We start from the raw sequence: 26,565 nt of genomic DNA, 5'->3' as shown, positions 1-26,565 counted from the left end.
GGTTTAATTATTCCATTGGTTTTTATAATTTTGCGAAATTTTCAATTAGGTCCTTATATTTTTTTCCTTTTAATTGGATTTCTGCACCAATTTTTTTTTCAACTTGGTCATTCTTGACAGTAATTGACTTAATTTTATAAGGACCTAACTAAAAATAAAAAATATTAAAAGGGAAAATTAATTTCAATAAATAAAAGAAACTTTTTTTAATATAAATAAAATTAGTTTCAATAAATTAAAAAAATTTTCATGCATTTTACATATTTTAATACATATTTTATAATTTTTAATTCTTTATTTTTTGGACCTGTTTTTTCTTATTTGTAGCTTTCTATAATTATTATTTTTTACATTTCTATTAGGCATGATATATAAATTTTAAGAGCGAACTCACAAAAAAATCATATCTATTTTTCAAATTAAGATCATTGATACAAATTTAGTCGATATCTGCTCATATCAAAGTCGAAAAACTAAAATCTAAGCAAAACATATATAAAATTATAAACAAGTGGTAAACTTTTATTTTCTTCAAAAAAAAAAAGTCCAGAGCCAATATTACACAGTCAACATTCAACACAAAAAAAATATTTGAAACTCTTAAAAACAAAAATATACGTATGAAACTCAATTTAAAAAAAAATCTAAAATTTAAATTCAAGAAAAGCTCATCTTTAATGATGAACTTCATAATGGGTTTGTTTTCCAATCTATTATAATGTTTGAAATAATTAGGTATTAATAAATTGCAACAGAAATGTTCATGATAAATATATATGATATTAAAGTTCCCTGAAAGAAATGAGTGTACAAATAATAAACACTACAAGAAAATAGAGTTATTTTAACACTTTATTTTTTAACACCATAATTAAATGTCAAAATTAATATATATTTTTGAAAAATATCACAAATGTCAAATTTTCTATATTTTCTTGATGAATAATTTGACCGTAGAAAAATACTCCTTAATTTTGACACTCATTTGTTTTCAATTTACTCCACTATTTTTCTTCTTCTTTGAGCTATGTTAATTTTGATATCACACTGCTCTCAGTTTAAGATTATACTACTCATTCTTTATCTTCAAAATCTCAATTTATTCTTTAGTTTTAAGATCTCATCTCATTCTTTGTTATATTTTTTGTTGAAAATATTTTATAGTCAATAAGTGTCAAAATAAATAGTATTTTTGACAATTAGTAAGTATCACAGAAAATATGTTCTCAAAATTTTCTAACAAATTATTTTTGACAGCCAATATTTATCAAAATAAGATTTAAATTTTTTTCACAATCACTTATATGTTAAAAATACTATTTTTGACAAAACTTTTATTAACATATTTTCATAGTTAAAATAGTGTCAAAAATTTGTTTTTTTGATAAATTTTATTTTTCTTTTACACATTATAACCCTCAAAAATACTCTATATTATTATAGTGAAATTAAATAATATTTTATATATCTTATATAATAAAATAATTAAAGTGTATCGGTGTATCCTATAAATAATTAAAAAGTAAATTACACTAAAGAAGACTAAAAAGTAAAGTGAAAAATATCTTTAATTATCATTTAATAAGGAGGGCAAAGAAACACGAACATTATTACTGGGAATAAAAAATTGAACCATAAAAGAAATTAGAAACAACTACTACACACATTATGTTAATTAAGGCTCCAATCAAGTAGCGTTGAGAAGCTTTGTAATTTTTGCTGAATATAAAAGAGATATATGAGAATAGATACTTTTAAAAAGCACAAATTTCAAATTGCAAACCCTTGTTCAGATCAAGCTAAGGTTCTCCATCTAAGAGCATGAAAGCATTAATATTAATTAAAACTAATATTATTAAATACTAGGGTTCCAATACCAAGGCATTTTTATATTTGGGTATATAATTTATTAAAATTAGAATATTAAAATTACTATATATCATATATATATCCTTTTATATTTTAACATATATTCTATATAAATAGTTGATTTGATGGCTGATTTTTTGTGTTCACATAGCATGATTGAATTTTAATTATATACATATGCATATAAAAAATGGTAAATTCTGTGGTGCCTATGACTTTGGTGCCGAAATTGTCGAACTTACTTTTTACGGTAAGATTTAAATATTAAAAAATTTATTTACTTTTATATTTTTAAATTTAAATATTAATTTTTATCTCTTTTTAATAAGTTAGATAAATATATATAGACATCATAGCATACACCATAAAAAATAGCATCAATTGAGTATGTTCCTTTTAGGTTACTTTAATAGCTTCTTGTTAAGTATCTAAGGAAAGTCGATAAAAATAAAGAAAAACAACACTTTTTAAGTACAAACATTAAACGTCTCATACTATTCGATATAGAACTTTGGTCACCCCATAATAAATTTAAAAACAACTACACGCATTATCTTAATTAAGAATCCAAACAAATAACGTTAAGCTTTTTTTTTTTAATTTTTGCTGAATATAAAAGACATATATGAGAATAGATACTTTTAGAAGCAAAAATTTCAAATTGCAAATCCTTGTTCATGTTAAGGTTCTCCATGGTAAGAGCATGAAATTATTAAAGTTAATTAGGACTAATATAATTTATTAAGTTTAAAGTATTAAAAAATTATTATATATCATATAATACAACATGCATGTAGTATAAATAAAATAAAAATAACTTATTAAGTAAATTTATCAACTAAAATTTCTAAAAGACTATCTCATTGTAAACTTACATATATTACCTAGATCCTTAAAATCAAGGAGACGGATGACAAATTTTATAGAACTAAGTAGTTTAATTTATTAAAAATATAAAAATATTATTAATTTATTTTTAATGTATATTTTATATTAATTACTAATTTTAGTATTTTTTGTTTACTAAAAATAGAGAAATTCAAACCCGTGACTTCTTAAATGAGTATGGAAAGACTATATTATTTGAGTTATAACTCATTGGCTAATAGTTAATATTAATATTAATATTAAATATAATAATAATATTATTATAAAATAAATTTTATCATTTAAAAATTCAAAACAAAATTACATTTGTGCATGTGCATATTTCTTCATGGTGGGGGACAAACAAAGACTTGTTGAATGTCAACATCATAATCCATGGCTTCCAAGTTCTCTTTAATGGTGTAGACATGACTGCTCAGAACACGAACAGATAAGAATCTTTGCTCCTGATTCCAGGATTCAACATGATTAGCAGTAGTGATGTCGAACTCATCCTTTAAGCTAAGAGTAAAGATCGAAACGCAAAGGACGATGTTTTTGACTTTCTTGGTTCCATCTTGAAGTGCAAAGCCAAAGAGCATGGCACAGGTTTTGCCTTCGCCAAGATCAACGAAGAAAATTTCTTTTACACTCGTAAAGTAGGGTTTGATTTTCTTAAATAAAAGACAAGTACTGATTCTTTGATAGACACAGACTCCATTTCGATTTACCAACATAGCAAATATCTTTGTTATCGCGAGTATTCGTGATGGATAATTTTCAGCAGTGAAACATGCATCTCTTTTCGACTTTGAGAGTGAGTATGAAAGCATCACACTATAGTTCGTGTAGTCTTCAAGACCTGTAAATGCATAGCGAGGAGTGGTAAGAAGTCAGTAGATTTTGTGATTTATAATCATTAATTAGTGGAAACGCAGTCGACTTCACGTGAAGTTGATACCTGAGAACGGTTAGAGTATTTGTATCAACTTCACGTGCAATCGACTTCACTTGAATTTTCACCTCATTAATTAGTCATTATTAGTATTTTTAATGGTATGAAATTACCTGTAACAGTGGACACTAATAGACAGGGCAGTAATGGCCGTCCATCTTCATCGTTTAAACATAAATGGAAAGAAGTGAAGCAGTCAAATTCTTCCATTGTCCATTGCCGAGTTTGTAGGTCGAAACAACACAAAACTTGTTCGGAATTATTATAATCTTGAACCCAGGAAGGAAGAAATAGCCTTTTGTCGGAATAGAGCCATTGTGACCTTTGAATCTGGCAACCATGGTAAACGCGCAAGGAATCTTGAGTCTCGAGGAGAGTATTAAGCGGCAAGCGTTCCCACTCGCCGCCACAACCCCGGAGAATCCAAAAACACCATTCTTCGTCGTTGAATATAAGAAAGTAAGCTTCACCGGAAACGCAAGCAATATGGGAATTATAAAAGTCAATGTATGCCGGCACTTTTGAAATTGACTCGCACGGATTTAACTCTGTCTTTTTATTCCCGCCGTCGTCGGCGGCGGCGGCGGCAGCGACATGGCATTGAAATTCGTAGATTTGGTAGCAAGGTTGGTTGTTGTCGTCGGAGCCACCAACTAAAAAAATCTTAGAATCCAAAGAGAATAATTGCATGTCCCAAGATGGAAGATCTATTGTGAAATCGAAGGACGAAGGTGGTGGTAGTGGAGGAGGCGGCGGTCTGCTCCATTCCCAATACTCCTCTGAGTAGTAGTGATCTTCCACGACCTCGACCTCTTCGTCTATGGGTACCAATTTGCTCAGGTCAATGCCATGAATCTTTCCACTCAGCATCAAGCAAAGATAACGTTCCACCATTTTTTTTAACCGAACACAACCAAACCCTAAATATGTGTAGAAAGGTGAATGAATTTATGGGTAAGAGACTAAGAGTAAGACTATTAATAGTATTTGAATAGATTATGAGTTACATGTACAACCCTAGAAAAAGATTGTGTTTGTCAATTACTTGGGGTCCAAGTTTGCCTAAAGTTCATAATTACTTGGATCCAAGTTTGTTTAAATATAAAACTATTTAAAGTGTAAATTCAAAACTACTTGAAATCCAAGTTTGTTTGAGGTTTAAAACTATTTAAAGTATAAATTTACTTGAAATTCAAAGTTATATCAATTAGTTTAATATTTTTTAATATAAATAAGATTAGTTTTAATAAGCTATGAGAATGTTCATGCATTCTACAAATTTTAACACATGTTTTTACAATTTTTAATTTTTTTTTGCACTTGTTTTTTCTTATTTCTAACTTTTTATAATAATTATTTTTTACACTTCTGGTAAGCATGATCTATAAATCCAAGAGCAATTCAAAAAAATAAAATCGTATCTACTTCTCGAATTGAAATCAAATCATTGATACAAATCTGGTCAAAATGTTGAGGTTGAAAATCTAAAATCCAGGCAAAACATACAAAATTATAAACATAAACCTTTATTTTCTTCAAGAGAAAATCTTGGAGCCAATATTGCACAATCAACATTCGACACAGAAAAAAAATAACATTCAAAACAAGAAAAAAAATATCTGAAACTCTTAAAACAAAAACTTCCGAAATTTAATTAAAAAAATATTCGAAATTTAAATTCAACAAAAGCTCATTTTTAATGAACTTCAAAATGGGTTTGTTTAGCAATTTATTGTAGTATTAATTTCTTAACATTACTCATGTTGAAAACTATCTTGTTACTTTCTAGCCAAACATAGGAAGAAAAAATAGTGTTAAAAATATTAGTTAAAATAAATTAAAATAGCATTGTCCTCCAAACTTGGTCATCCAAAGAAATCGTATGTAAAGCTTTTACTTTGCAATTTCAAGGCTAAGGGATTCAGATCCAGGGCTTTGATGAACTAAACAGTGCAATCATGCTTTTTTGACAGTCTAAGAAGACAACTAAATGTAAATATGTAAAATCAAGGAGGAATAATTTTGATTAAAGCTTAATATTTTGACTAAGATTGTATTATGATGAAAAAAAAATATCATAAGTAGGAAACTACTTAAGCCAAAACATCTGTATCGCGAATAATCTTCATTGAAGGAAGAACAATTGCAGCTACTGGTTTATGTGCATATCCACCACCTTGATCTATGATCAGTCTTAAGCCTTCTACATGGAGTTTTCCATGGTGACCACTAACAATGATGGTTGGACTCGTTCTTAGTTCCTACCAAAAGAATCAAAGGTGCAAATCAGAAGTTACAAAAGCAATTCAAAAAGAAAAAGTAAATTTCAAAGAAAAATGCTATATATACCAAAAATCAGCCACTATATATTTGCGTATAAATACATGTATTGTTTAACTTATCTTCAATGCGTATTTTGTACTTTGAACATGTATTCTATATGAATAGTTGATTTGATGGCTGTTTTTTTGTGTACACCTAACACGATTGAATTTCAACTATATACATACGCATATAAAAAATAGCATCAATTAGGTATATTCCTTTCAGTTGTTAAGTATCTAAGGAAAGTCGATAACTGTAAGGAAGAACAACTCTTCTTAAATACGAACATTAAACATCTCATACTATCCGATACAGGACTTTGGTCATCCCATAATACCAAATCGGTAACATTTCTCAGATTTGAGGTATGCAAATAACTTTTTTCAAAAGTTGAAACAAACACAGCCTAAATCCTCAGCAAGTGTATTATTCTTTGATTAAAGAAACAGCATGCTATTACCTCTGGAATCTCCCATACATTCATTCTTCCACTAAGCTGTGGTACCTTAGGCACTCGAGTATCGCGAGATTTCAACATTTGCAACTGCTGTTTCACATCCACTCCTTTCTCTAAACCGGCATGAACAGCAATCAACTTGCAGCATTCAACTCCATCTTCAGTGTTCACGAAGACATCGTCCTAGTCAAAGTACGAAACAGAGTAATTTCAGCGGCAAGTTATTCCTTCCATCGACAATTATTTGAAAAGGAAATAAGGATTTGATGTTCAAAATGCTGACAAACAAAGTTAAGCCGCACCTCCTCATGGACCCAAATCAAATCGGCAAGAAATTTCTTGTGCGAATCAGGAACAGCCTTGATCAAATCTGAACCAAAGTCATTGCCCCTCAAGTAGAGATAAAGATAATAACTCTCAAATTTTCAAGAAAGGGCTATGTATACAATCCAAACTGGTACAGAGTAGTATTCATTCATAGCACTGAAAATAATCCTTATGCTAAGAAAACTTTCAACAAGCAAGGTTTGTCTCAATAATTGGGATTAGTTGCATAAATTAAACAACCCCATGTATAAATCATGATCATAGTAAAGTAAATCCATAGAAATCTACACCTATCTTAATGGTCTCTTTCACCTACGAAATTTTCTTGATTTTCTTCTATCCCAAAAGACTATCACTACCCTCCATAATCTATTCTTCTTATACCATGATTTCTAGAGGTCTTTCTCTAATACATTCATTATTTCTCATAACCTACATGAAATATACATAATTGAAAAAGCATGTTGTATAAATAACAGTTTAACTTTGAAGCACGGACAGCCTAAAACGTTTTACAGTGATCCAATCATATAAGTTCTTTTGGATGATCATTCATGCGATCAAATATAAAATACCTTATACTATCAATCCTACCATAGTACCATATAAACTATGACTATGACATATATAAACTAACTCGAAAACACAATTGTAACTAGTTTGTCGGATAGTTTGAATTTAATTTCCATGCAAAGTAAGTCTAAAGCAATTTTAGACCTGATAACGTCACATCAGCAAAATTCTACTAATGTGATTCGACGATTATATAAAGGTGAAAACTCAGGTGAAGTCGACTTCATGTGAAGTTGATATCTAAGAACCGTTAGATGATTTGACTGATTTGACTAAATTTTCATCCAACGACCCTCAAGTATCAAATTCATGTGAAGTCGACCTCACCTGAGTTTTCACCTTATATAAAACATTTTACAGCGTGCATCTAATTACGTAACGTCAAACAATGGATGGGATTGCATAATTGTGTAAAATGCTATAGGGTAAAACGCTTTACAACATCAAAATTAAACTTAGTTTCAATGAACATGAGTTACTTTAAACTTTGATTGTTTAGAACTAGTAGTTACCTGCAGAACCATGAGGAACACCGTAGGACTCAAAGGTGGGTGCTGCATCATAAATTGAACCCTGATACTCGGTTCCTTTAACGGTATTAACCTTAACAGTGATGTTCCCAGCCCACCTTCTTCCTTGCAAATGCATCTCTTCATACCCTTCTCCCTTAAACCACCCTTCCCTCTCTTCACTCTCCTCATACTCCCTCCAACCGCCGCGAAACCCTTCTCCACCCGCCGCCGGTGGAAGCACTCCCACGAACGCCGCAAACGCGAAATCGTGGTTTCCGGCGAGGAAGATATGGGTTTGGTTTGGGTATCGAGATGGAAGGGAGATGAGGAAATCGATGACGTCACGGGTGTTGGGGCCTCTGTCGCAGTAATCGCCGAGGAAGATGATTGTGGCGGTTTTGAAGTCGTGTGGGTCCGTGGCGGATTCGAGGTTGGACCATACGTTTTGGAGCTTGGTTATGTAGCCATGGATGTCACCTATGCAGATTACGAGCTTCTTGTTCTTGTTGGTCGTGGAGGTTAAGGTGGTTGAGGTGGTTGTTGTGTCTGAAGATGAAGACATAGTTATCGGTGGCTACTACTTTGCATTGCCGCTCCCAGTTGATGTGTGACATTTAGGAAGAAAAAAAAGAGATTTTTTTATTTTATGTGGGTTGGGCTTCAATGTTTTTTTTTTTCTTAACAAATGAAAGCTTACAGATCAACATATATACACTACCGACAAAAAAAATCAATCGGCTTCGAATTCCGCCTTATACATATAGTAAATAGTAACTATTTAGCTAGCGACAAACCTTTAAATAGAGCTTCAATCTACGACAGATTATTTCTTATCCTGCAAGACTGTAGGATTATTTCTTATCCTGCAAGACTGTAGGATTATTAACATATATACATTAGCAGAAACAAATCAACATATATATAGTGTCAGGATTCGAATGCTATCTTGTGTATACACTCATGCAATAAATTATTGATTAGTAACAAATTCTTAAATAGAGTTCTTGAATAGTAATGGATTATACTTTTAGAGATACTGTAAGAACCAAAAAACAAATATTAATATATATGATAAATTGGTTGTTAGAATTTTTTTTTATTGACACTAAAAAGAGTTTTAATTGTTATCTATATCCACTAATATTTTTAATTTAAATTAGTCTTACATAGCAAGTAGTTGAATCAAATAGTTGGCCATACATGAGTGAATGTATGTAAATTAAAAGCCTTTGATCTTAGCCATGAATACTTTTGATTGTTAAGTTAAATCCCCTATATTAAAATAATAGAACCTTTTTTTCTTTTCTAATCTAAATAATACTAGACTTTTGGGATTACATTATTTTTGTTAATACTATACAGTAATATCTTACTACTTGTTGATACACTTTTCTATAATGTAACTTAATCCAACTTAAGAACAGAATTAGTGGAAACTTTTTGTTGGGTTTTGGGTGGAGAGGGAGGGAGGGAGGGAGGGAAGGAAGGAAGGGGAGGGGGGGTTATGATGCAGTGTATTGTAGTGTATCCTAAACCTTCTACACCTCAAAAAAGGCATTAAATTCAAAACTAATTTACAACATAGGCTTTGATGATTGTTACAATTTGGCACATGGTGCATTAGAGCCATAGACAAGAGAATCCTAACAATAACAAGAATGCCATTCATGCCAAAACGAGGGTGTTGGTCTCAAAACTCAAAACAATTCAAACTCCACTTGCTCCCCTGTTGTTTTACACTCTAAATACTTCCCACCCTTATTACCATGTGATTGTGATGTAATCTCTGAGAACTCAAACTCACATAAATCTGGTACTTCTGGTGGTGTAGCACAGCGTATTAAGGCCCAATTAAGACCTTCAAAGAAGGGATGCTGTTTAATCTCAGCAGAACCTTTCTCAGTACCCAAACGATTCTCAGGTTCCTTAACCAACAAGCCTCTTATAAGGTCCCTTGCTTGGAAACTAACAAAAGGGGTATCAGGGAACCTTAAACTCTGCAGAACCACATTGGCTAAGGTTTCTTCATTGTTGGAGCCTTTAAAGGGTGTTCTTCCATATAAAAGCTCATAAAGAAAAACACCAAATGTCCACCAATCTACTGCAGCTCCATGCCCTTCCCCTTTGATGATCTCTGGTGCTAAGTATTCATGAGTGCCTACAAATGAATTCGATCTTGCGTCTGTCGGCTCGGCCACGAGCTGTGGTAGTGATCTGATATGGGCAGCAAGTTCAGCTTTCTGTTTCCTTGCCTTAGCAGCAGGAGGTAAGAATCTTGGGCTGAAGCATGGAACTTGACACACCGGTTCAATGCAGAATGGCTCGATGCAGTTTGATTGTACACATGGACCGGAAACCTTGGCAGGATCCATGTCTGAAGATTGTTTTAGAAGTGTTGGGCTAACATCACACCTCAGTGAGAGGTCAAAATCTGTCAGCATAATGTGCCCGTCTTCTCTAACTAGAATGTTTTCAGGTTTCAAATCACGGTAAACAATTCCAAGCATGTGCAAGTATTCCAAAGCAAGAAGGACTTCAGCAACATAAAACCTGCACACATAACAAACCATAATCATCAGTGTATAATAAAAGTTTTGTTTAATTAAACATCATATTATTCATAATCCAATTTCCAATATGCTGTGAACAAGGTAGCTTATGTCTATCCAGAAGGAATGAGTGTATGACCCTAGTACATAACACAAGAATTTACAAGGTAACAAGAATACTCTTTCAAGTTACACAATCTGCAACAGTGCAAATCATGTTTGTACAACACAACATGAGAGTGACGTTCATGAGAATTTAGCAAATCCTATTTGAGTATACTAGGGAAAGTGATGATTGATGAGAAGGATCACAAGCCAACTAGCATATTTAGTCAACTATGCAAGCTAATGTATCTAACCTAAGTTTTAGTAGGTGGAATTTGCATATACTTTTAACCAAACAGAAAATGAAATGCTTAGTATCATACCTTGCTGCTGGCTCTGAAAAACTTCTACCAAGCTGTTTCTGACGTAGAACATGAAGATCTCCACCAGGACAATACTCCATGACCAGACATGCGAGATTATCTGATGTAAACTGTGCATACATTGTTGGAAGAAAAGGATGATCCAGTATCCTTAATATTTCTCTTTCAGTTTGAGCCCGAGGCATCTTCTTCCTTCTTGCCAAAAATTCATTGTCCATAACCTTAATAGCAAACAAGCAATTTGTGCCAATCAGTTCAGCAAGATAAACAGTCCCAATGTCTCCACAGCCAAGTTTCTTCAAAAGATTAAAATGTCTCAATCCCAAGACTCCATGACGCATTTGACCATGTCGAATGGCTTCCCACCTAACATCCTTTGACATGTGAGGCCTATTGCCACAAGTAGAGCCACTGACATTGCTCTCATCACTGGTACTGGTACTACTGCTGTAATCACCTTGACTACTCTTTGAACTTTGTGAAAATTCAAGTTGCTCTTTCAATCTGGTATTCTTTTTCACCTCTGTAATTTCTCTGCCACTATTGCAGCTGGTCGAAACCAAGCCTGACCGCGCTTCACTTGAGTTTACTCCTTCTCCAGGCCTGATAGACCCCATGTCTTGGTTGTCTCCTTTACCTTTGTTTTCTATAGCACACAAACATCTTTCACATACCAGTGGAGCTGGCTTATTATTTGCATCATTGGATCTAGGATCACATAATGCAGAACCTGAACCCTGCTTTAGTTTCTTCTTTACCAAACCCTTGTTCTTGATGACCATTTTGACTGTTCGAGGGGATCGCGACTTTTTGCACACTCTGTTGCCATTTACTGAGGTAGAAGAAGAAGATCCTGAGTGTAGCCTACCTTTCTTTGGCACAGATGCTTTGTTTCCTAGTTTTTTAGGGGATGACTCGTCTTCACACAAGTCTAATTTACTTTCCTTACTGCTATCACCAGAAGGAGAAGATTCAGATATTTGTTTTTCTACTTGAGCAGGTTCCAAAGGCTGTGATTGAACAACTACTTTACATGATGAAGATGCAGAATCACTTTGCATTGATGATGAATCCCTGGTATCATTGTGTTCAGTTGTTCCAGCAGTTTCAGAAGTATGAACATTTTGGCTCAATGATGTGCTTGTAGCATTTGAATGAGACTGGGATGTTGTATCCAATGAAAGTGACTTACTTTCATCTGTCTCTAGAGATATCTCCATTGTACTACTACCTTTACTACCAACATAAGAAGGCCCTGATCGTCTAGCTTCAACTACAACAGAATTGTACAGTGTATGTATCTTTCCAGCCTCAGATATTCTTGGAGAAGCTGATGACTTTGATAATCTTCTCATAGCAGCCATTTCAGATGCCTTAGATATACACATGTCCCTTAATGCTTGCTTTAAAGTCACTGGCTCAGAAGCTCCAACTCGTGGTGACCGAGGAACACCCATTGTCATTGGCTTTTTTAATGTACTTTTCATCTTAGGGCTGGTACCATCTTGTATAAGGCTCCAATCCCTTGATGAAGATTTAAGAGTAATTGACTCAAACAGCTTATTAATTTCATCATCTAGATGATCCTTATGCTGTAGTTTCAGCACAGGAAGCTTCTGGTTTTTCTCAGCTGCATTATATCCAGAATTGGATCGATATATCTCTGCAGCTTTCTCTTTATCTATGTCTTCCCCTGCTTCAACTATTTCACAAGTGCCACTGTATGAACCCATTAATTAAAGATAAGTTGGCTCCACTAGCTTAGCTTTGGTGTGAAGAATGTTTATTCTAATTCATTTCAGTGGCTCCAGACACCATACACTTACCATTCAAGGACAGTGACCTTTTAGAATCAGGACCATTGTTTTGGTCAAATCAAACTTGAACTCCAAATGATACATTCACTTCTTCACCAGCTATGTGAGGTTCAATCCCTAAAAAAATCAGAAACATTTGAATAAATCAGAAAACCAGTAAAAGTTAAGAACAAAAGAAGACAGCAATCAAAAGAAAACACAAATTGACATCATCAAAACTGCAAGAGAAACTAATAGGAACAGGAAGATTTATTGAACCAATTAAATTTATTGTCTTCTCCAGAGTTAAACATCCACTTATATTATAAAACTCAAAGAAGAGAAAACTACAGTCATAAGGACATAAACGCAGGTATGTGTGGATAGTGTACAATACACAATGCAACTTTGACATCCATTTATGCATAGGATCTAGCTTAGTTTACCATCTAATTCTATTAGAATATGACCAGCATATTTACACAGAAAAAAAAAAGTGCTATGATTTATGAAGTAGGAATCATCTTTTGCTTTCGGGGCCATTCAATAATATGTCAAATCAATAGATCAGATGAAAAGTAAAGCAAACCAGGAACCAACTTGCAGTTTAACTAACACATTACACAACACTTTTTATGCTACGGAGAAAAAAAAAGGATGGAAAGGCATAACTAAGCGCCATATTCTCATCAAAATTGATTTTTTTTTTGAGAAAAAAAAATAGAAACAATAACAAGAAGCAAACTGTAAATATTTCAAATTAAGGAAGAAAAAAAAAGCGATCTAACTCTTTTTTAATAATTTGAAAAATAAAATTTTTAAAACGATTCAATAAGTCTATGCCTATTTTTCAAAAAAAAAAAATCAAAGAAATAGTTACATTTTATTTTAAAAATTTTTTTTTAAAAAAATAATGTTGCACCAATCTTCATAAACTGGATTGGCATCCAGACGCTCATGATAAAAAAGAAAAAGAAACTATAACATCCAAACTTTCATTATCAAAGTAGAAAAAAAAATAGAAAGAAAAATAATGATATATAACAAAGTGATTTAAAATTAAAACTCAAACTTTTCTTTTTCTTCTAATATTGGTGAACGAATCCATTGTTGAACTATATCCAAAAATCACATTTTGGATAAAAGATCAAAGCATGAATAACAACAACAACAAAAATGCAGTGTCTTCGTTGCAGCGTACGGAATCCAAAACTGCATCACAAAGAAGGAGAAGATCCAAAACTACAACTAACGAAGCACACAGCAAATACAAAAAACTAAACAACAAAACGGCGTCGTTTAAGGATCTAGCAGGAATAAAACGAACCGTTTTTCAAAACGCGATGCGGAACGTGGTGGAAGCTGAAGCTGAAAACGGAAGTTCGTTTGAAAACGAAGGTTCTGGAAAGTTGAAAATGACGGAACCAAAGTTGAAGAAGACGAAGAAGAAGAAGAAGAAGAAGAAGAAGGAAGTGAAGATAAGAGAGATGAGAAGAAAACCCTAACGTGGAGGAAGCTCGGAGTTAGAGAGAGAAAGAGAGAGAGAGAGAGAGAGAAGAGAAGAGGAAGAAGAAGATGCAGAAGAGAAGATACATTATTCATTTTTTATTTTTTATTTTTGTCTTTTGAAAAAATAATAAAAAAATTGTATTATTATTATTTTATTTTTTATTTTTATTATTTTTTTCCCTCTGGCTTCTCTGCTTGGCTTTCAGGCTTTCAGCACTGGCACTGATTATTTTGTACAAATTGGGACCCACCAAATTTTTATTTCAAATTTTTTACTGCAAATTAAAAAAAATAGAAATTTATATTTACCTTACTTCCACTGTTATATTTGAATTATAAAAATAGAAAGTGTTAAATATGCAAAATTTTGTTTTAATACTTTGTAGTATATTTAATTATTTATTGAATAAATTATTACTTTAGGTAACTTCAACAAATGTATTTAATTCATGTATTCTTGTTGGACTTTCTTTGACAAACTATTAATAGTATTCAATTTTTTTTTAGAAAAAAATAAATAATAATGAAGAGTGCCAATAATGTTACTATGTTAGTGATTAGTATTACAAATTTATTCCAAAAAACCTCAATAATTTATTGTGTAAATTTCAGTGGAGGAAATTAAAATCTATCCCAGTTATAGTAAATACATATTTTCAAACTCATCAAATATTTAAGAGTTAAGAAGATTAATAATTAATTACTATTGAAGATTTTTTTTAAAAATAGTGAATAATCTACTAATAATAATATCAAAACTTTAGTGTATGATCATTTAAGAGTTAATGAGTGAAATCATGATTCAAAGAATGCAAATTAAATTGAATATAATTCATTCACTATATTTAATAAAATAATAATCTTAAGTTGTATTTTTACATCATTTTTAAATTCAAACCATAAATTAAAAAATATATATTTTCACCATTTAACTAACTAATGATTTAGCACAATATATGAAGGAAAAGTGTAGTAGAAATTTTTTGGTACACCCTCCATGTGAATGTGATATTTTTGGTGGAACATGAAAAATAAACAAAAACAAAAACTATATATATTAATAAACACTATCTGCACTCTCATGTGAATGTGTTGTGATTAAAGACAAAATATAATATAATAATATATAAAAAAAAAGGTTTTGATTTTTATTTGAAAATTTCATTTTCATGTATGAAAATAAATTAAAAAAAAATCATGACATGATATGTTTTGGCTGGTTAAATAGTACTTACAATAATTTTTGTGTTCTTGGTCGACTTTTGTCGCTTTGCAATAAATAATTTAACCTTAGCTTGAAAAAATTGGGGATCTAAGATTTGCATTCCTATTTTAAATAACAACTATATATATATATATATATATATATAGTTGAAAATATTAAAATATATTTCGTATCATCATATCATATAGCATCCAATGCTCTATTATTTATTTATTTATTTAAGTATGTTAGATGTGATATAATATCATTTTGTGCATTCTGATAAATGAAAAGAGCCAAGAAGGTTTATTTATTTATAGTTGTTGGTATGATCTAAAATTTCACCATCCATTATGTCTTGTAATATTAAATCTTATTTTTTAAAAGATATGACTTTGTTGATGTTAGATGTAAATCATGTTAGGCTTATATTATTGAATAATATTTTATATAAATTTTGAATTTTTCTTTTTCCATCGAATAGATGAATTAATTAAGATATTTTGATATATATGTATATATTAATTATATCATTTTTATAAAATTTGAAATTGATTTTTATATTAATTTTTTATACATTCTCAAAAAATTTTTCTTTAAAGTGTATGAATAAAAACATTTTTTATTATAATCTTTTCAAAGTTTCTTAACGTATTTATTAGCAAGACTTAAAATTAAAAGAAAATATAGGGAGTCAATACATGTGTCATACAATGTATACAATGAGATTAATTTGTGTGATTAGATTCAAGTATTTTAAATTGGATGCTCGATTTAGTAGGATATCAGATGTTTATTATTCCTGATTTTTGGATAGTTATTTTAGATAGTACGAGTGTATTGTGTTTGATAAATTAGTAATATTTTATCTGAATATTCATTTTTTAATTTATATTAAACCAAATAAACAACTTATTATACACAATATACAGATACTCTATTGATTCTCTAACGAGATTCTTAAATTAATTACCAAACAGGATTAGCTCACTTAAGAGGTTAGATAGCATGCATATTTGATTTTCTATACGCTAATTTTGATTTCTTGATAATTGAATTTGCAAATATATAATATATTCAAAAAAATTTCAAATAATATTATTTGGCATATTTTCCTTACATTAATAATATATTAATATATTATCATTATATTTTAAAAATAACACATACTATACCTAATTTATAATTACTTAATTATTTAAATTTTTTATCAAACTGATAGTAGAAGTTAATAAGTAGTATATATACATTTAAAAAAATAAAAAAAAAAGGAAAAAGAAATTAAGAATATATATTATTTCAATTTTGAATGTAGAAACTCAGAAGATGTGAGTATAAATAATTATTTTTTTGAAATTAAGTGAAAGTACTATGGTCATCATGTGATGTATACCTAATAAATTTCTGAAACTTGCGTTGGTATAATAATGGCCATGAGCATTGATTGAAACAATGAATCCCAAATAAGAGACAACTTCAATGTCCACCAACCAATCACTTCCTCCATTAATAAATAATTTACATATATATTTTGTACTCAATCATGCACAGCTCTAAAATAAATAAAAAAAAAACATATATAACTCAAATTATTGAGAAACTCTTTAAACGATTTCTGATAATTATTTTAAAAGATAACGAAATTTTTAACACCCCCGATTTTCTGAACTTTATTTTTATAAAATTAATTAGTCTTTATGTCAATATTTTTTTGCGTAAAGATTAATCAATTCTACAAAAATAAAATTCAAGAATTGAATTGAATATTTTTTTATTTAAAGATCCCATAATTTTTTTGAAATAATTTTTAAAAATCGAGTTAGATATTGACTCTAAACTATTTATTGAATACAAATTTGTAACTTTAATTTAATTTGTGCTGGCGTGATTTAACTAAATATTGAATTTCATATGAGAGATACTTATATTATGAAAATTATTTTTTAAATTTTTAATATATTTTTTATAAATAAAACAAAAAAAATTATAAATAAAAAATATTATATAATAAAAATCTATATTTAAAATATCGCTTAAAAAAATTGAAAATATCTATTTCACTCTAGTTATACAGGAGATGAATTACACATACATATATGTAGGAAAAGCAAAAGAAATGACATTTTATTTATTTATTTTGAAAAATATTAGCTAAGCTTTATTCCTATCATATATATATATATATATATATATATATATATATATATATAACTTTATTTGAATTAATTGGAGACAAACTGTGAATTACTTTAATTTGTATATGATTGTGTACGTGTATAATAAGTATATTTCTAATTTCTATATCAATAAAATAATATTAATAAGATAAATATTTGAATGATAAATAAATTATAAACACCCCTTTTTTTCCCCTATTCATTGGACAACATTTAAGAATATCTAACTTACAAATTCACTCATTCAATTATTGTCCTGAAGAAAATTAATATGGTGTACGTACCTTTTTTATTTTGCATTTCATATACATATATATATATATATATATATATATATATATATATATATATCAATTTATAATTATAAAGATGGCTAGCAAAATAGTGAAATTACATCCACAAGCTTCCTTGGTCGAACACGTGTCCTCAATGTAATTACATTCCTGCCCTACATATACATCTTTATTTACAACTTCTGTCCTTTTTTATCTTTCTTTTAACCTATTTGAAGCTGAAAAGTTGAGGACACTACTTATCTCTCAAACTCTCTCTCCTGCAATGTTGTGATCTGTTTCAAGGTCCCTATTTATCTACTGGATCGAAGGTAGTGGTGGCTTCAGCAATCCCCAAATCACTCTTTTGAGTTCAAATGCTGCTTTGTGATTGGTTTTGTGGTATAAACATGGGATTGGCGAGTAATTATTTCCCAGGTAATTGTTCTAATCTTTGGTTAATAGGATTATGGGAAAGTTCCAGCAATTTTGGGCGGGATCTCTAAAAAATTTTCAAATTTCAATCCTTTTGGTAAGATTAGATAGTAAGGTGTAAATAATTCTTTCGTTTTGCCGCGCATGCGTGGTTTGGAATCAAGGATATAAATAGAGCATGTCGGTTATGCAATGAACTCACCAATTTCAAATAGTGTATATCTTTTACTCACATAAGCGGTTTGGAATCAGAGGCTTCTAGGTTTTTAAATCGCAGATGTCTATGAGTCAACATAGGGGTAGCATGAATCAAATTGTTGATCGTGTTGCAGATATCAATCCAACAAAGTTAGGTTGGAATTTAGTGGTTGGTGTTGTCCGTTTATACGAGTTATGCAGCCAATCCAATCCTGCTGATGTTTATAGCTTAGAGATGGTGCTGCAAGATGAACAGGTATTTTATTTCTATGCTGATTGTAATTTATTGGCATTGTGGTTATATAGTTGGTTGGCATTTGTGGTCTTATTAGTTATTTGTTTCTATTTTCAGGGTGATCGGATACATTGTTCAATCCCAAAAGGAAATATTGTGGTATTCAAGACCTTGATACGTGAGAATGGAATATACTCGATGAGAAATTTCATTGTTAAAGGAAATAACAATTTCGTGAAGACAACGGGGCACAAATATAAATTGAATTTTTACATGAAGACATGTGTTTCACGTCTTCCCAGTGATACGTTTCATTTAAATCCTTTTAGTTACGTTCCATTCCCTGAAATTGAGGCAATGGTTGGAATGAATCGCATTCACCTGTTAGGTAAATTTCTATAATATGTAGTGTTCGGTCCATTTGTTTCTGTTGGTTTCATAATTTGGTTTTAATTGTGGTTTCCTTTTTTTTTTTTTCATTTTACAGATTTCATCGGTCAGGTGGTGGGTAAGGAAAATGCTCAAGATATGGTTACGAAATCCGGCCAGCAGAGTAAATGCATTGCACTTTACCTGGAGGATTTAGAGTTAGTTTTTTTGTGTTATTAATGGGTTTGTTTATATATAATGTGCTCTGCCGAAATTCCTTTATCATTGTGAATAATCGTTATGTCATTGTTTAGGCAGAATAGGATGAAGTGCACCCTCTATGGTGAATCTGTAGATAAAGTAATTAGTTTCATGGATAAACCAGAAAACGAGCCAGTCATCTTGGTGGCACAGTTGTTTAAGCCACATTTCTACTTGAATGAAGTCAGTGTTCAAAACAGTCTTTATGCTTCTCGGGTTTTTTTCAATCCAGATATTCCTGATGTTGTATCATTTAAGAATAGGTAATTATAGTATGTATTAGAACTGTTATTTATTTTGGTGAAGATTTATTATTAAAGGATATGCATTCTGATGTATTATTCGCTTTAGCTTAATGAAACAGGGTGAGAGAGCGTCACAGCCTATTAGTCACATTGATAGGCAACCTCAATACTCTGTTAGTCATGAGCTTTCAGCCGGGGCATTTCCAGTAAAGACAATTGAGGAGATTCTTAACATGACAACTGTGTGTTTTTTTATTCCTGTTAGTCCGTATTAGTTAAATGATTTAAATCATTTTCTTTACGTTTTTTTATTTACGTGTTGTAGGAAACATTGTGCTGGGTTGTTGGAACAATTGTCTCCATTGAGGTTGGTGCTACAGATTGGTTTTATGCTTCGTGTAAGACTTGCCCGAGAAAAGTTAAGGAGAACAAAGATCGATATTTTTGTGAGTACTGTGGAAAAGTGGGGTTTAATCCTCCGTTGAGGTTGTGGAATTGATTTATAAGTAGTTATGATAATGTGAACAAAGTCTGAATAATAGAAAAGCTTGTGTTGCCTAAATGTGTTGACATTATTGCTTTGTAGGTATCGGCTTAATGTTGTCATCACTGATGGAACTGGATGTGTTAATGTTATAATATGGAATCAAGAAGCCAAATTGATTATGGGAAAGCCTGCAGGTGACATGAGAGACCTGAGTGTAAGATAATATTTTCATTCTTTTCTTTCATATAAGATTATGCTATACAGTTTAAAAGTGTTTTGTGTCTTACATATTAGCTTGATACCTTGAATTAGCAGAAATCTGAAAGCACTAATTCCTACCCAAAAGCTTTTGACTCACTGCTTGAGAGGAAGTTCCTTTTTAAAATATCCGTTGGAAAGAAAAATATTAGTACTCTTGACCAGGTATATAATGTAATTAAGATAAGTGATGATGTCTCACTTATTGGAATGTATAGCTCCCAAGCTTCCTCTGCAGAAATTGAGGTCTGTTATCAACCATTGTCAAAAATTTAGGTTCTTATACATAAGTTTTTTTTATCCTATTTTTCATTGCTTTGGTATGTTTTGGCTTAGGGTGCGGATCCAAGTGTTTCAAATTTGTTGGCTATAAGTGGACAAACTGATAATGAGTCGGACGGAATTGGTGTAGCAGTTGTTTCTTTATCAAAGGTCAGTAATAGATTCTTATAATTTCCTTATATAAAAACTTATTTAACAATCCATTAAAAATCCTGAATTTGAGAAATTTGTTGGATTGTGCAGGACTCTGTAATGGAAAGTAATTCTGATATAGGGTTGGAAACTCCTGCCAAATCTACGGGTGTTGAATTTGTTTCAAATTCTACAATAATGGTTGGGATGGATAGTCCAGATGTGCAAGGTTCCAGCAACAAGACCACGAGACGTGGAGCTGGCAAACGAAAGATTGAGTGAAGATCTATTATAGTTATTGTTGTTTATAGTTTTAGATGTAGTTGGTCGTAGGCTGAAGTATAGAGAAGTATGTCTTTTGCTAATGTTTCCAATTTACATGTCTTAGTGCTGTTTATTTACGGATGAAGTAATGTGGTTGACCATCTAAGTTTCGGTATCAATCTGTGTTGTTAAGTGTAACCCTTTATGGTTAAATGTTATTGAAGTTAACATATTATGTGCAAATATTATTTCTTATTTAAAGAGTACCTTCTTTTAATATCAATTTATATATATTCAATAGGTTAATCCAGAGGCAGGTGTGTAATGAAAACTTACCAATCTTAAACATGTCCGTAAATTTACTTCGAACTTACATTCATAAACTCTATGTGTGGAACATGTTGCTTTGACTTTATTTTAGTTGAAAGCCAAAGTTGAAAATTAATTTAAAATAGAATTGTTATCATGCTAAAGGAAAAGGAAGTTGTAGCCTAATAATAAGTTATGCGACTGCCTACCAAAAAGATTTATAGACTACTTTTTATACAACCTTATCAGTGAATATATATATTGTGTGTGGTTGAATAAAAGATTAATTGGAAAATATTTTACAAGGTAGTATAAAATTATTAGCTTTTTTGGTTACCATTAGCTATTACAACCTTATATAAATAGTTGTGGAATAAAAACTCAGAATTCCATAGGAGATTAATTGAAAAATATTTTACAAGGTAGTATAAAATTATTAGCTAATAGAAAAAATATCCATGTAAACAATTATTTTGTTTAGATTCAACAATAAGATATGACATGTATTCAACTAATGTTAACCAAATTAACTTTATTAACATTTTTTGAGGTAGGCTATTGAGTTATAAAATAAACATCACCTATACTATCTAGAATAACCATCTGAGTACTAGGGATAATAAACATCTCAGGTCAATTTTCGAGATCACCAAAGATCGAACTCTTGACCTTTCAGACTTAGAGTTCTTATACCATGTAATAATACCACTCATTCCAAAAGTTTCAATTGATGTGAAAAGGTAACATTACTGATTATATCTCTAATACTTCTTAAATCTCTATTGTACACATTGTACAAATATTCCATTAGCTCCCTATACTTTCTCAAAAAATATAACATTAGAAACCACATCTATAATAAAATTTATGTAATCTCTTCACTAATTAATAAAGGGTCCTTATGGTTAGATCAGACTTTATGTTATCTCCAACTCTAAATGATTATTTTAACTCATATGTAATAGAGAATACATGAATACATGAATATATATGTTTTTAAATGAGAAGATAAAAAATCTGTGTCTCTCCTGACATAAGGAATAAATTTTTTTAAGGGAAAGATGGTAGAAACAAAAGAAAAAAATGATAGCTAAAATAAACGGTCTGTGTCAATATTAATGGAAAATCTAAGGAGAGATTATGCCGCTTAAAGATATACAATTGCCACAGAGAGTCTGCACTCGATTAATTGCATTAATGGCGTTCATTTGTTAATGTCGACATAAACTCTCCCTTAACTTTATTAGCTTTCAAATCTTTGCAATGATCCCCATCAATCAATCAGAATTTGGATATTCATTTATAGATCATGTAAAATATACTGAAATAAACAATTTTATTCGATGGTAACCCTTTGAAGCAAAATGTTGATAAGCCGTCATTATTGAAAGTAAGACTAGACTAACTCATTTAATTGACTAGAAAGAAATGACTGATCTTAAAGGACGGTATCAAGAAATGTGAAGTATTTGCTATACAAAGCCTGGTATATTAGCTATCATTATTTAGTGCTGAGAAATTAGCATTTTATCATAAAATGATTATTCAAAATTTGTGAGTCCCTACAAGCATGAAAATAGTCAACTTAATTTTTATGATTTCATACCTTAATAGGGAAACACTTCACTATAAAATGGCCTCAACTGAGCTACCATTTCATATTCAAAAAATAAACAAGTAACTAACACTTATAACTATCAATAGACTCTTTTCTATCATTGTCTTTGCCTTACTTCTCAGTTACAAAAATGAGTGACATTCCCCCTAAGGGAGTCATCCTGCCAGACCTTCCTAATGAGATCATGCTTGGGATATTTCATCGTTGTGATGCAAGAACGCTTTTAAGTGTTCGATCAACATGCCGCTATTGGAGAAACAAACTTAACTCCTATGAGTTCATAACAGAAATGGGAACAAGATGGAAAAGCAATGGTTGCTCCCTCTTTGCACATTTCGGATTCTCATCTAGGTGGGCTACTCCCCTAGATTGGATGATGAAAATTAATGCATGGAGTGGTCAAACCTCTGCATTCCAATTTCCATTTTTGTTAACACAAGGGATGGTTTCACATTATTGTGTTCAGAATGGTATATTTTGTATACGTTATTGTTCTATGGGGAAAAGAACCTTTATACTTACTTGGAACCAACAACTAGGAAGTCTAGCATCATGAATGATCCTGGAAAACATTATTGTGATGATTGTGCTTTTTTCTTCTCATTTGTTTACTATCCCAGGTCCGTTAATTATGCAATTGTCCACCTATTCAAGGAAAAGCCCGAAAGTCCTGGATGGACATTAACAATGTCTACAAATTTAGTCAGGGGTTGGAATGTGTCGCTCACATGTCCACCCTACGTTGATAGACTGGATCCTGATTACGTTTCCCTTGATGGTGTTATTTATTGGGTAAGTTGCTTACTTCATGAGGAGGATGTTGACCCTCCATGTATTGTATCATTCTCTGTAGTAACATTTACTTTTCATAAATATTCCCTTCCAACTGAAGCTCATGCCCATTGCCTTAATCTGTTGATCCGAAATGATAAGCTCTGTCTGGCTACAAATAATCATGATGATCAGTCATATAGCTCTACCATTTGGCAAGCTGATGCTATCAATGATGATATTATTTGGAGCAAGCTATATACGTTTAATGGTATTGGGGTTCCTTACATAACTGCACTATTTGTTGATGATAACCTTTTACACATCATGGAAAGGCATCTACCAATGCTGGATATGGATGGTATGAAGTCGACTTATTTCCATATTCTCAAGTACAACGAAACAAATCACACAAGGAAAACAGTTCGGTGGATCCAATATGACAGCTACGTGAAAATGAAATCAATCCATAAGTTCAACGAAAGTTTCTTCCCAGTCTAATTTACAATTTTAATGTCTTCTTTGTTATATTTGGTGTGCTGGTAGTATCTGTCTGTTTTTAGTTTTCTATCATATTTTATTTAAATCTTTTTTGCTGTCATTAGTTGTTAGCAGTTGTATTAGTTTAGCGTTAGTTTGAACGGGAAAGATTGCTCACAAAAATAGTTGTCATATGCCCATATCTACTTTTAAATTAATAGTAACATCTCACTTTTTCTTAGTGATGACTTGGTATTATGTATTCATTTTACCTGTGCAATCTTCATGGCTATTAAATTGTGAAGGGTTTGAATTTATATATTACTTTTAAATTCATAAGTTTATATGTTTATTGCAGTTTCACTGTAAAATGTAGTAAGATTATATCAATAGTGGATCATACAATGTTTCAATCATAACTTACTATTGAGTTATACCTAACTGGATCCAATATACACAGTCCATACTAAGATTTATTTTTAATTTACATAAATATATGGACATATTTCCTTATAACTTATTTTTTACAAAAAAAATTATTTTCACTTTCTTCAATTTTAACCGAATGTTCTTATTTAAATTAGTACATAACTGTACAAAAATGTACCAGATATTATACAATATAAATATAAACAAAAAAATATACAATAAAAAACAAACTCTTGATTCAATCGGATAACTAGCTTTGTTAAGTTTATCACTAAAATTTTTTTGTGTAAAGAAAAAAAAACAAGATAGATTTAAAAAAAATTAGCATACATAAGTCAAAGAAATAATATGTAAATTACATACATAATCACATAAAATTTTTCAGAAATTTATAATTATAATATGCATTAAAGTCAAAAGATATATGCAATTAAAGGTATTCAATTACCTAAATTATTTTTTTGATATTTTAATGTTAAAGGTAATTAATTATAGTCAGTTAGAGTACATAAAGAGTACATATAGTTAATCACAATACTTTTTTTGTTTTCTTTCCTTATTTATTTAAAATTTTTAAAATGAATACGTGACAATTTTTTTCATTTTGGTTCTAAAATTAAGCTATTACGGATATATCCTATGCAAATTGAAAACTGTAAAGAAAGGATAGAAACAAAATAAAATGTAGGGAGGGTTTTGAAATTTTTAAAAAAATTTAAAGCCAAAAAATTTACTTTACTTGATCTATAATTCTTAGTTAAAAACTTACATCCTAATTAATTATATTAGTTACAGGTATTATTATTGTATCTGATTTTTTTTTAAAGAGAAAATTTCAATCCCCTCCCCTGCGAGATGCGAAAATGACGCTCCCCTCCTCTCTGTTTATAAAATGTATATTTTCCTCCCTTATAACCTTTAAAAAAAACCTCCTCTTTAATCCAGTTTAAAATTTTTTATGTTAACTTTATATATTTTTCAAGAAAAAATAAATTATTTTTTACAAAAAGATCCTTTAACGTAAATTTTATTTTTTTTAATGGGATTTTGCTTGCGAAAGTACCTTTTAATAAATTAGTTTTTTATTGACAAAATTAAATTTTGACCAAAATAATTTTAAAAAAATTCAATAATTAAAATATTGTTTTCTAAGATTCTCTTCAATAATTTTTTGATTATTAAATTATGATTTTAATAAATTTTTTGTTTACAATTTTTTTTATTATACTATTAATTTTTCGATATCAATGTATATTATTTAAACTTTAAATAAAAAAATTTTACAATTGTTAATGTGTATAACAATTAATATATATTGATTTTGAAAAATAATCTTACTAATATATTTTTTAATATTAAAATAATTTATATTGATATCAAAAAATTAATAGTAAAATATAAAAATTGTTAGAAAAAATTTTGGTCAAATCATAATTTAATAATTAAAAAATTGTTAAAGGGTATCTTAGAAAAAATTAATTTTATTATTAAACTTTTCTAAAAATATTTTTGGTCCAAATATAATTTAAGCAATAAAAAATAATTTATTAAAAGGTATTTTGGCAAGCAAAATTTAATCAAAATAAATTAAATTTTTTGTTAAAGAATATTTTTTAAAAAAAAATTATTTTTCGTTGAAAAATGGATATAATTAACACAAAATATTTAAAATGTATTAAAGAATAGGTTTTTTAAAAGTTATAAGGGACGAGAATATACGTTTTAAAAACAGAAGAGAGAAAAGTGTCATTTTAGCATCTCATGGGAGAGGAGAGTGAAATTTTTTCTTTTTAAAAAAATCCTGATATGAAATTTTAATAACTTGAAAACATACCTGAACAAGTTTTGTTTTAAATTTATTTAATACAACAACAGAATTGACACGCAAGATTGATAGGCAATTTTTGGAAACTTTGGAATAGGAATAAATTACAAAATGTAGCCATGCTATTTAAAATGTGAAACATAATTC

General features: G+C 30.1%; 4 protein-coding genes across 4 annotated transcripts; 1 reads left to right on the top strand and 3 right to left on the bottom strand.

The window, feature by feature from the left end:
- Positions 1–3,077: 3,077 nt before the first annotated feature.
- On the bottom strand, positions 3,078–4,610 carry LOC130960923 (uncharacterized). Its single transcript, XM_057886461.1, has 2 exons — positions 3,805–4,610; positions 3,078–3,598 (listed from the first exon to the last, which is right to left on the bottom strand). The coding sequence occupies exons 1-2, from the start codon at positions 4,583–4,585 to the stop codon at positions 3,084–3,086; spliced, it is 1,296 nt and encodes a 431-aa protein (XP_057742444.1). The 5' UTR covers positions 4,586–4,610; the 3' UTR covers positions 3,078–3,083.
- A 1,074-nt stretch (positions 4,611–5,684) lies between these two features.
- LOC130960924 (tyrosine-protein phosphatase RLPH2-like) lies at positions 5,685–8,486 on the bottom strand. Its single transcript, XM_057886462.1, has 4 exons — positions 7,886–8,486; positions 6,776–6,843; positions 6,477–6,656; positions 5,685–5,952 (listed from the first exon to the last, which is right to left on the bottom strand). Exons 1-4 carry the CDS (start codon positions 8,445–8,447, stop codon positions 5,785–5,787), a joined length of 978 nt encoding a protein of 325 aa, XP_057742445.1. The 5' UTR covers positions 8,448–8,486; the 3' UTR covers positions 5,685–5,784.
- Positions 8,487–9,410: 924 nt separating this feature from the next.
- On the bottom strand, positions 9,411–14,207 carry LOC130960922 (serine/threonine-protein kinase D6PKL1). The gene is made up of 3 exons (XM_057886460.1): positions 13,986–14,207; positions 10,863–12,796; positions 9,411–10,435 (listed from the first exon to the last, which is right to left on the bottom strand). Exons 2-3 carry the CDS (start codon positions 12,593–12,595, stop codon positions 9,583–9,585), a joined length of 2,586 nt encoding a protein of 861 aa, XP_057742443.1. The 5' UTR covers positions 12,596–12,796; positions 13,986–14,207; the 3' UTR covers positions 9,411–9,582.
- A 4,325-nt stretch (positions 14,208–18,532) lies between these two features.
- Positions 18,533–21,004, top strand: LOC130963637 (replication protein A 70 kDa DNA-binding subunit B-like). The gene is made up of 10 exons (XM_057889743.1): positions 18,533–18,709; positions 18,806–19,076; positions 19,176–19,275; positions 19,372–19,581; positions 19,670–19,805; positions 19,889–20,049; positions 20,150–20,264; positions 20,366–20,554; positions 20,645–20,740; positions 20,834–21,004. Exons 1-10 carry the CDS (start codon positions 18,533–18,535, stop codon positions 21,002–21,004), a joined length of 1,626 nt encoding a protein of 541 aa, XP_057745726.1.
- The last annotated feature ends 5,561 nt before the right edge of the window (positions 21,005–26,565 follow it).

The sequence above is a fragment of the Arachis stenosperma genome, chromosome 2 (assembly GCF_014773155.1).
Source record: "Arachis stenosperma cultivar V10309 chromosome 2, arast.V10309.gnm1.PFL2, whole genome shotgun sequence".
Taxonomy (NCBI): domain Eukaryota; kingdom Viridiplantae; phylum Streptophyta; class Magnoliopsida; order Fabales; family Fabaceae; genus Arachis; species Arachis stenosperma.
This window is presented reverse-complemented; position numbering and strand designations above follow the sequence as displayed.

Bases quoted from the DNA above. Each gene is read 5' to 3' on its own strand.
- LOC130960924 (XM_057886462.1), bottom strand. From the start codon at position 8,447: ATGTCTTCATCTTCAGACACAACAACCACCTCAACCACCTTAACCTCC. The intron at 6,844-7,885 runs GTAACTACTAGT...ACTTTGGTTCAG, and splicing joins TGTTCCTCATGGTTCTGCAG to ATTTGATCAAGGCTGTTCCT. The intron at 5,953-6,476 runs GTAATAGCATGC...TTCTTTTGGTAG, and splicing joins ATGTATGGGAGATTCCAGAG to GAACTAAGAACGAGTCCAAC.
- LOC130960922 (XM_057886460.1), bottom strand. From the start codon at position 12,595: ATGGGTTCATACAGTGGCACTTGTGAAATAGTTGAAGCAGGGGAAGAC. The intron at 10,436-10,862 runs GTATGATACTAA...TTATGTGTGCAG, and splicing joins TTTTCAGAGCCAGCAGCAAG to GTTTTATGTTGCTGAAGTCC.
- LOC130960923 (XM_057886461.1), bottom strand. From the start codon at position 4,585: ATGGTGGAACGTTATCTTTGCTTGATGCTGAGTGGAAAGATTCATGGC. The intron at 3,599-3,804 runs GTAATTTCATAC...ATGCATTTACAG, and splicing joins ATTAGTGTCCACTGTTACAG to GTCTTGAAGACTACACGAAC.
- LOC130963637 (XM_057889743.1), top strand. From the start codon at position 18,533: ATGTCTATGAGTCAACATAGGGGTAGCATGAATCAAATTGTTGATCGT. The intron at 18,710-18,805 runs GTATTTTATTTC...TTCTATTTTCAG, and splicing joins TGGTGCTGCAAGATGAACAG to GGTGATCGGATACATTGTTC. The intron at 20,050-20,149 runs GTTGTGGAATTG...ATTGCTTTGTAG, and splicing joins GGGTTTAATCCTCCGTTGAG to GTATCGGCTTAATGTTGTCA.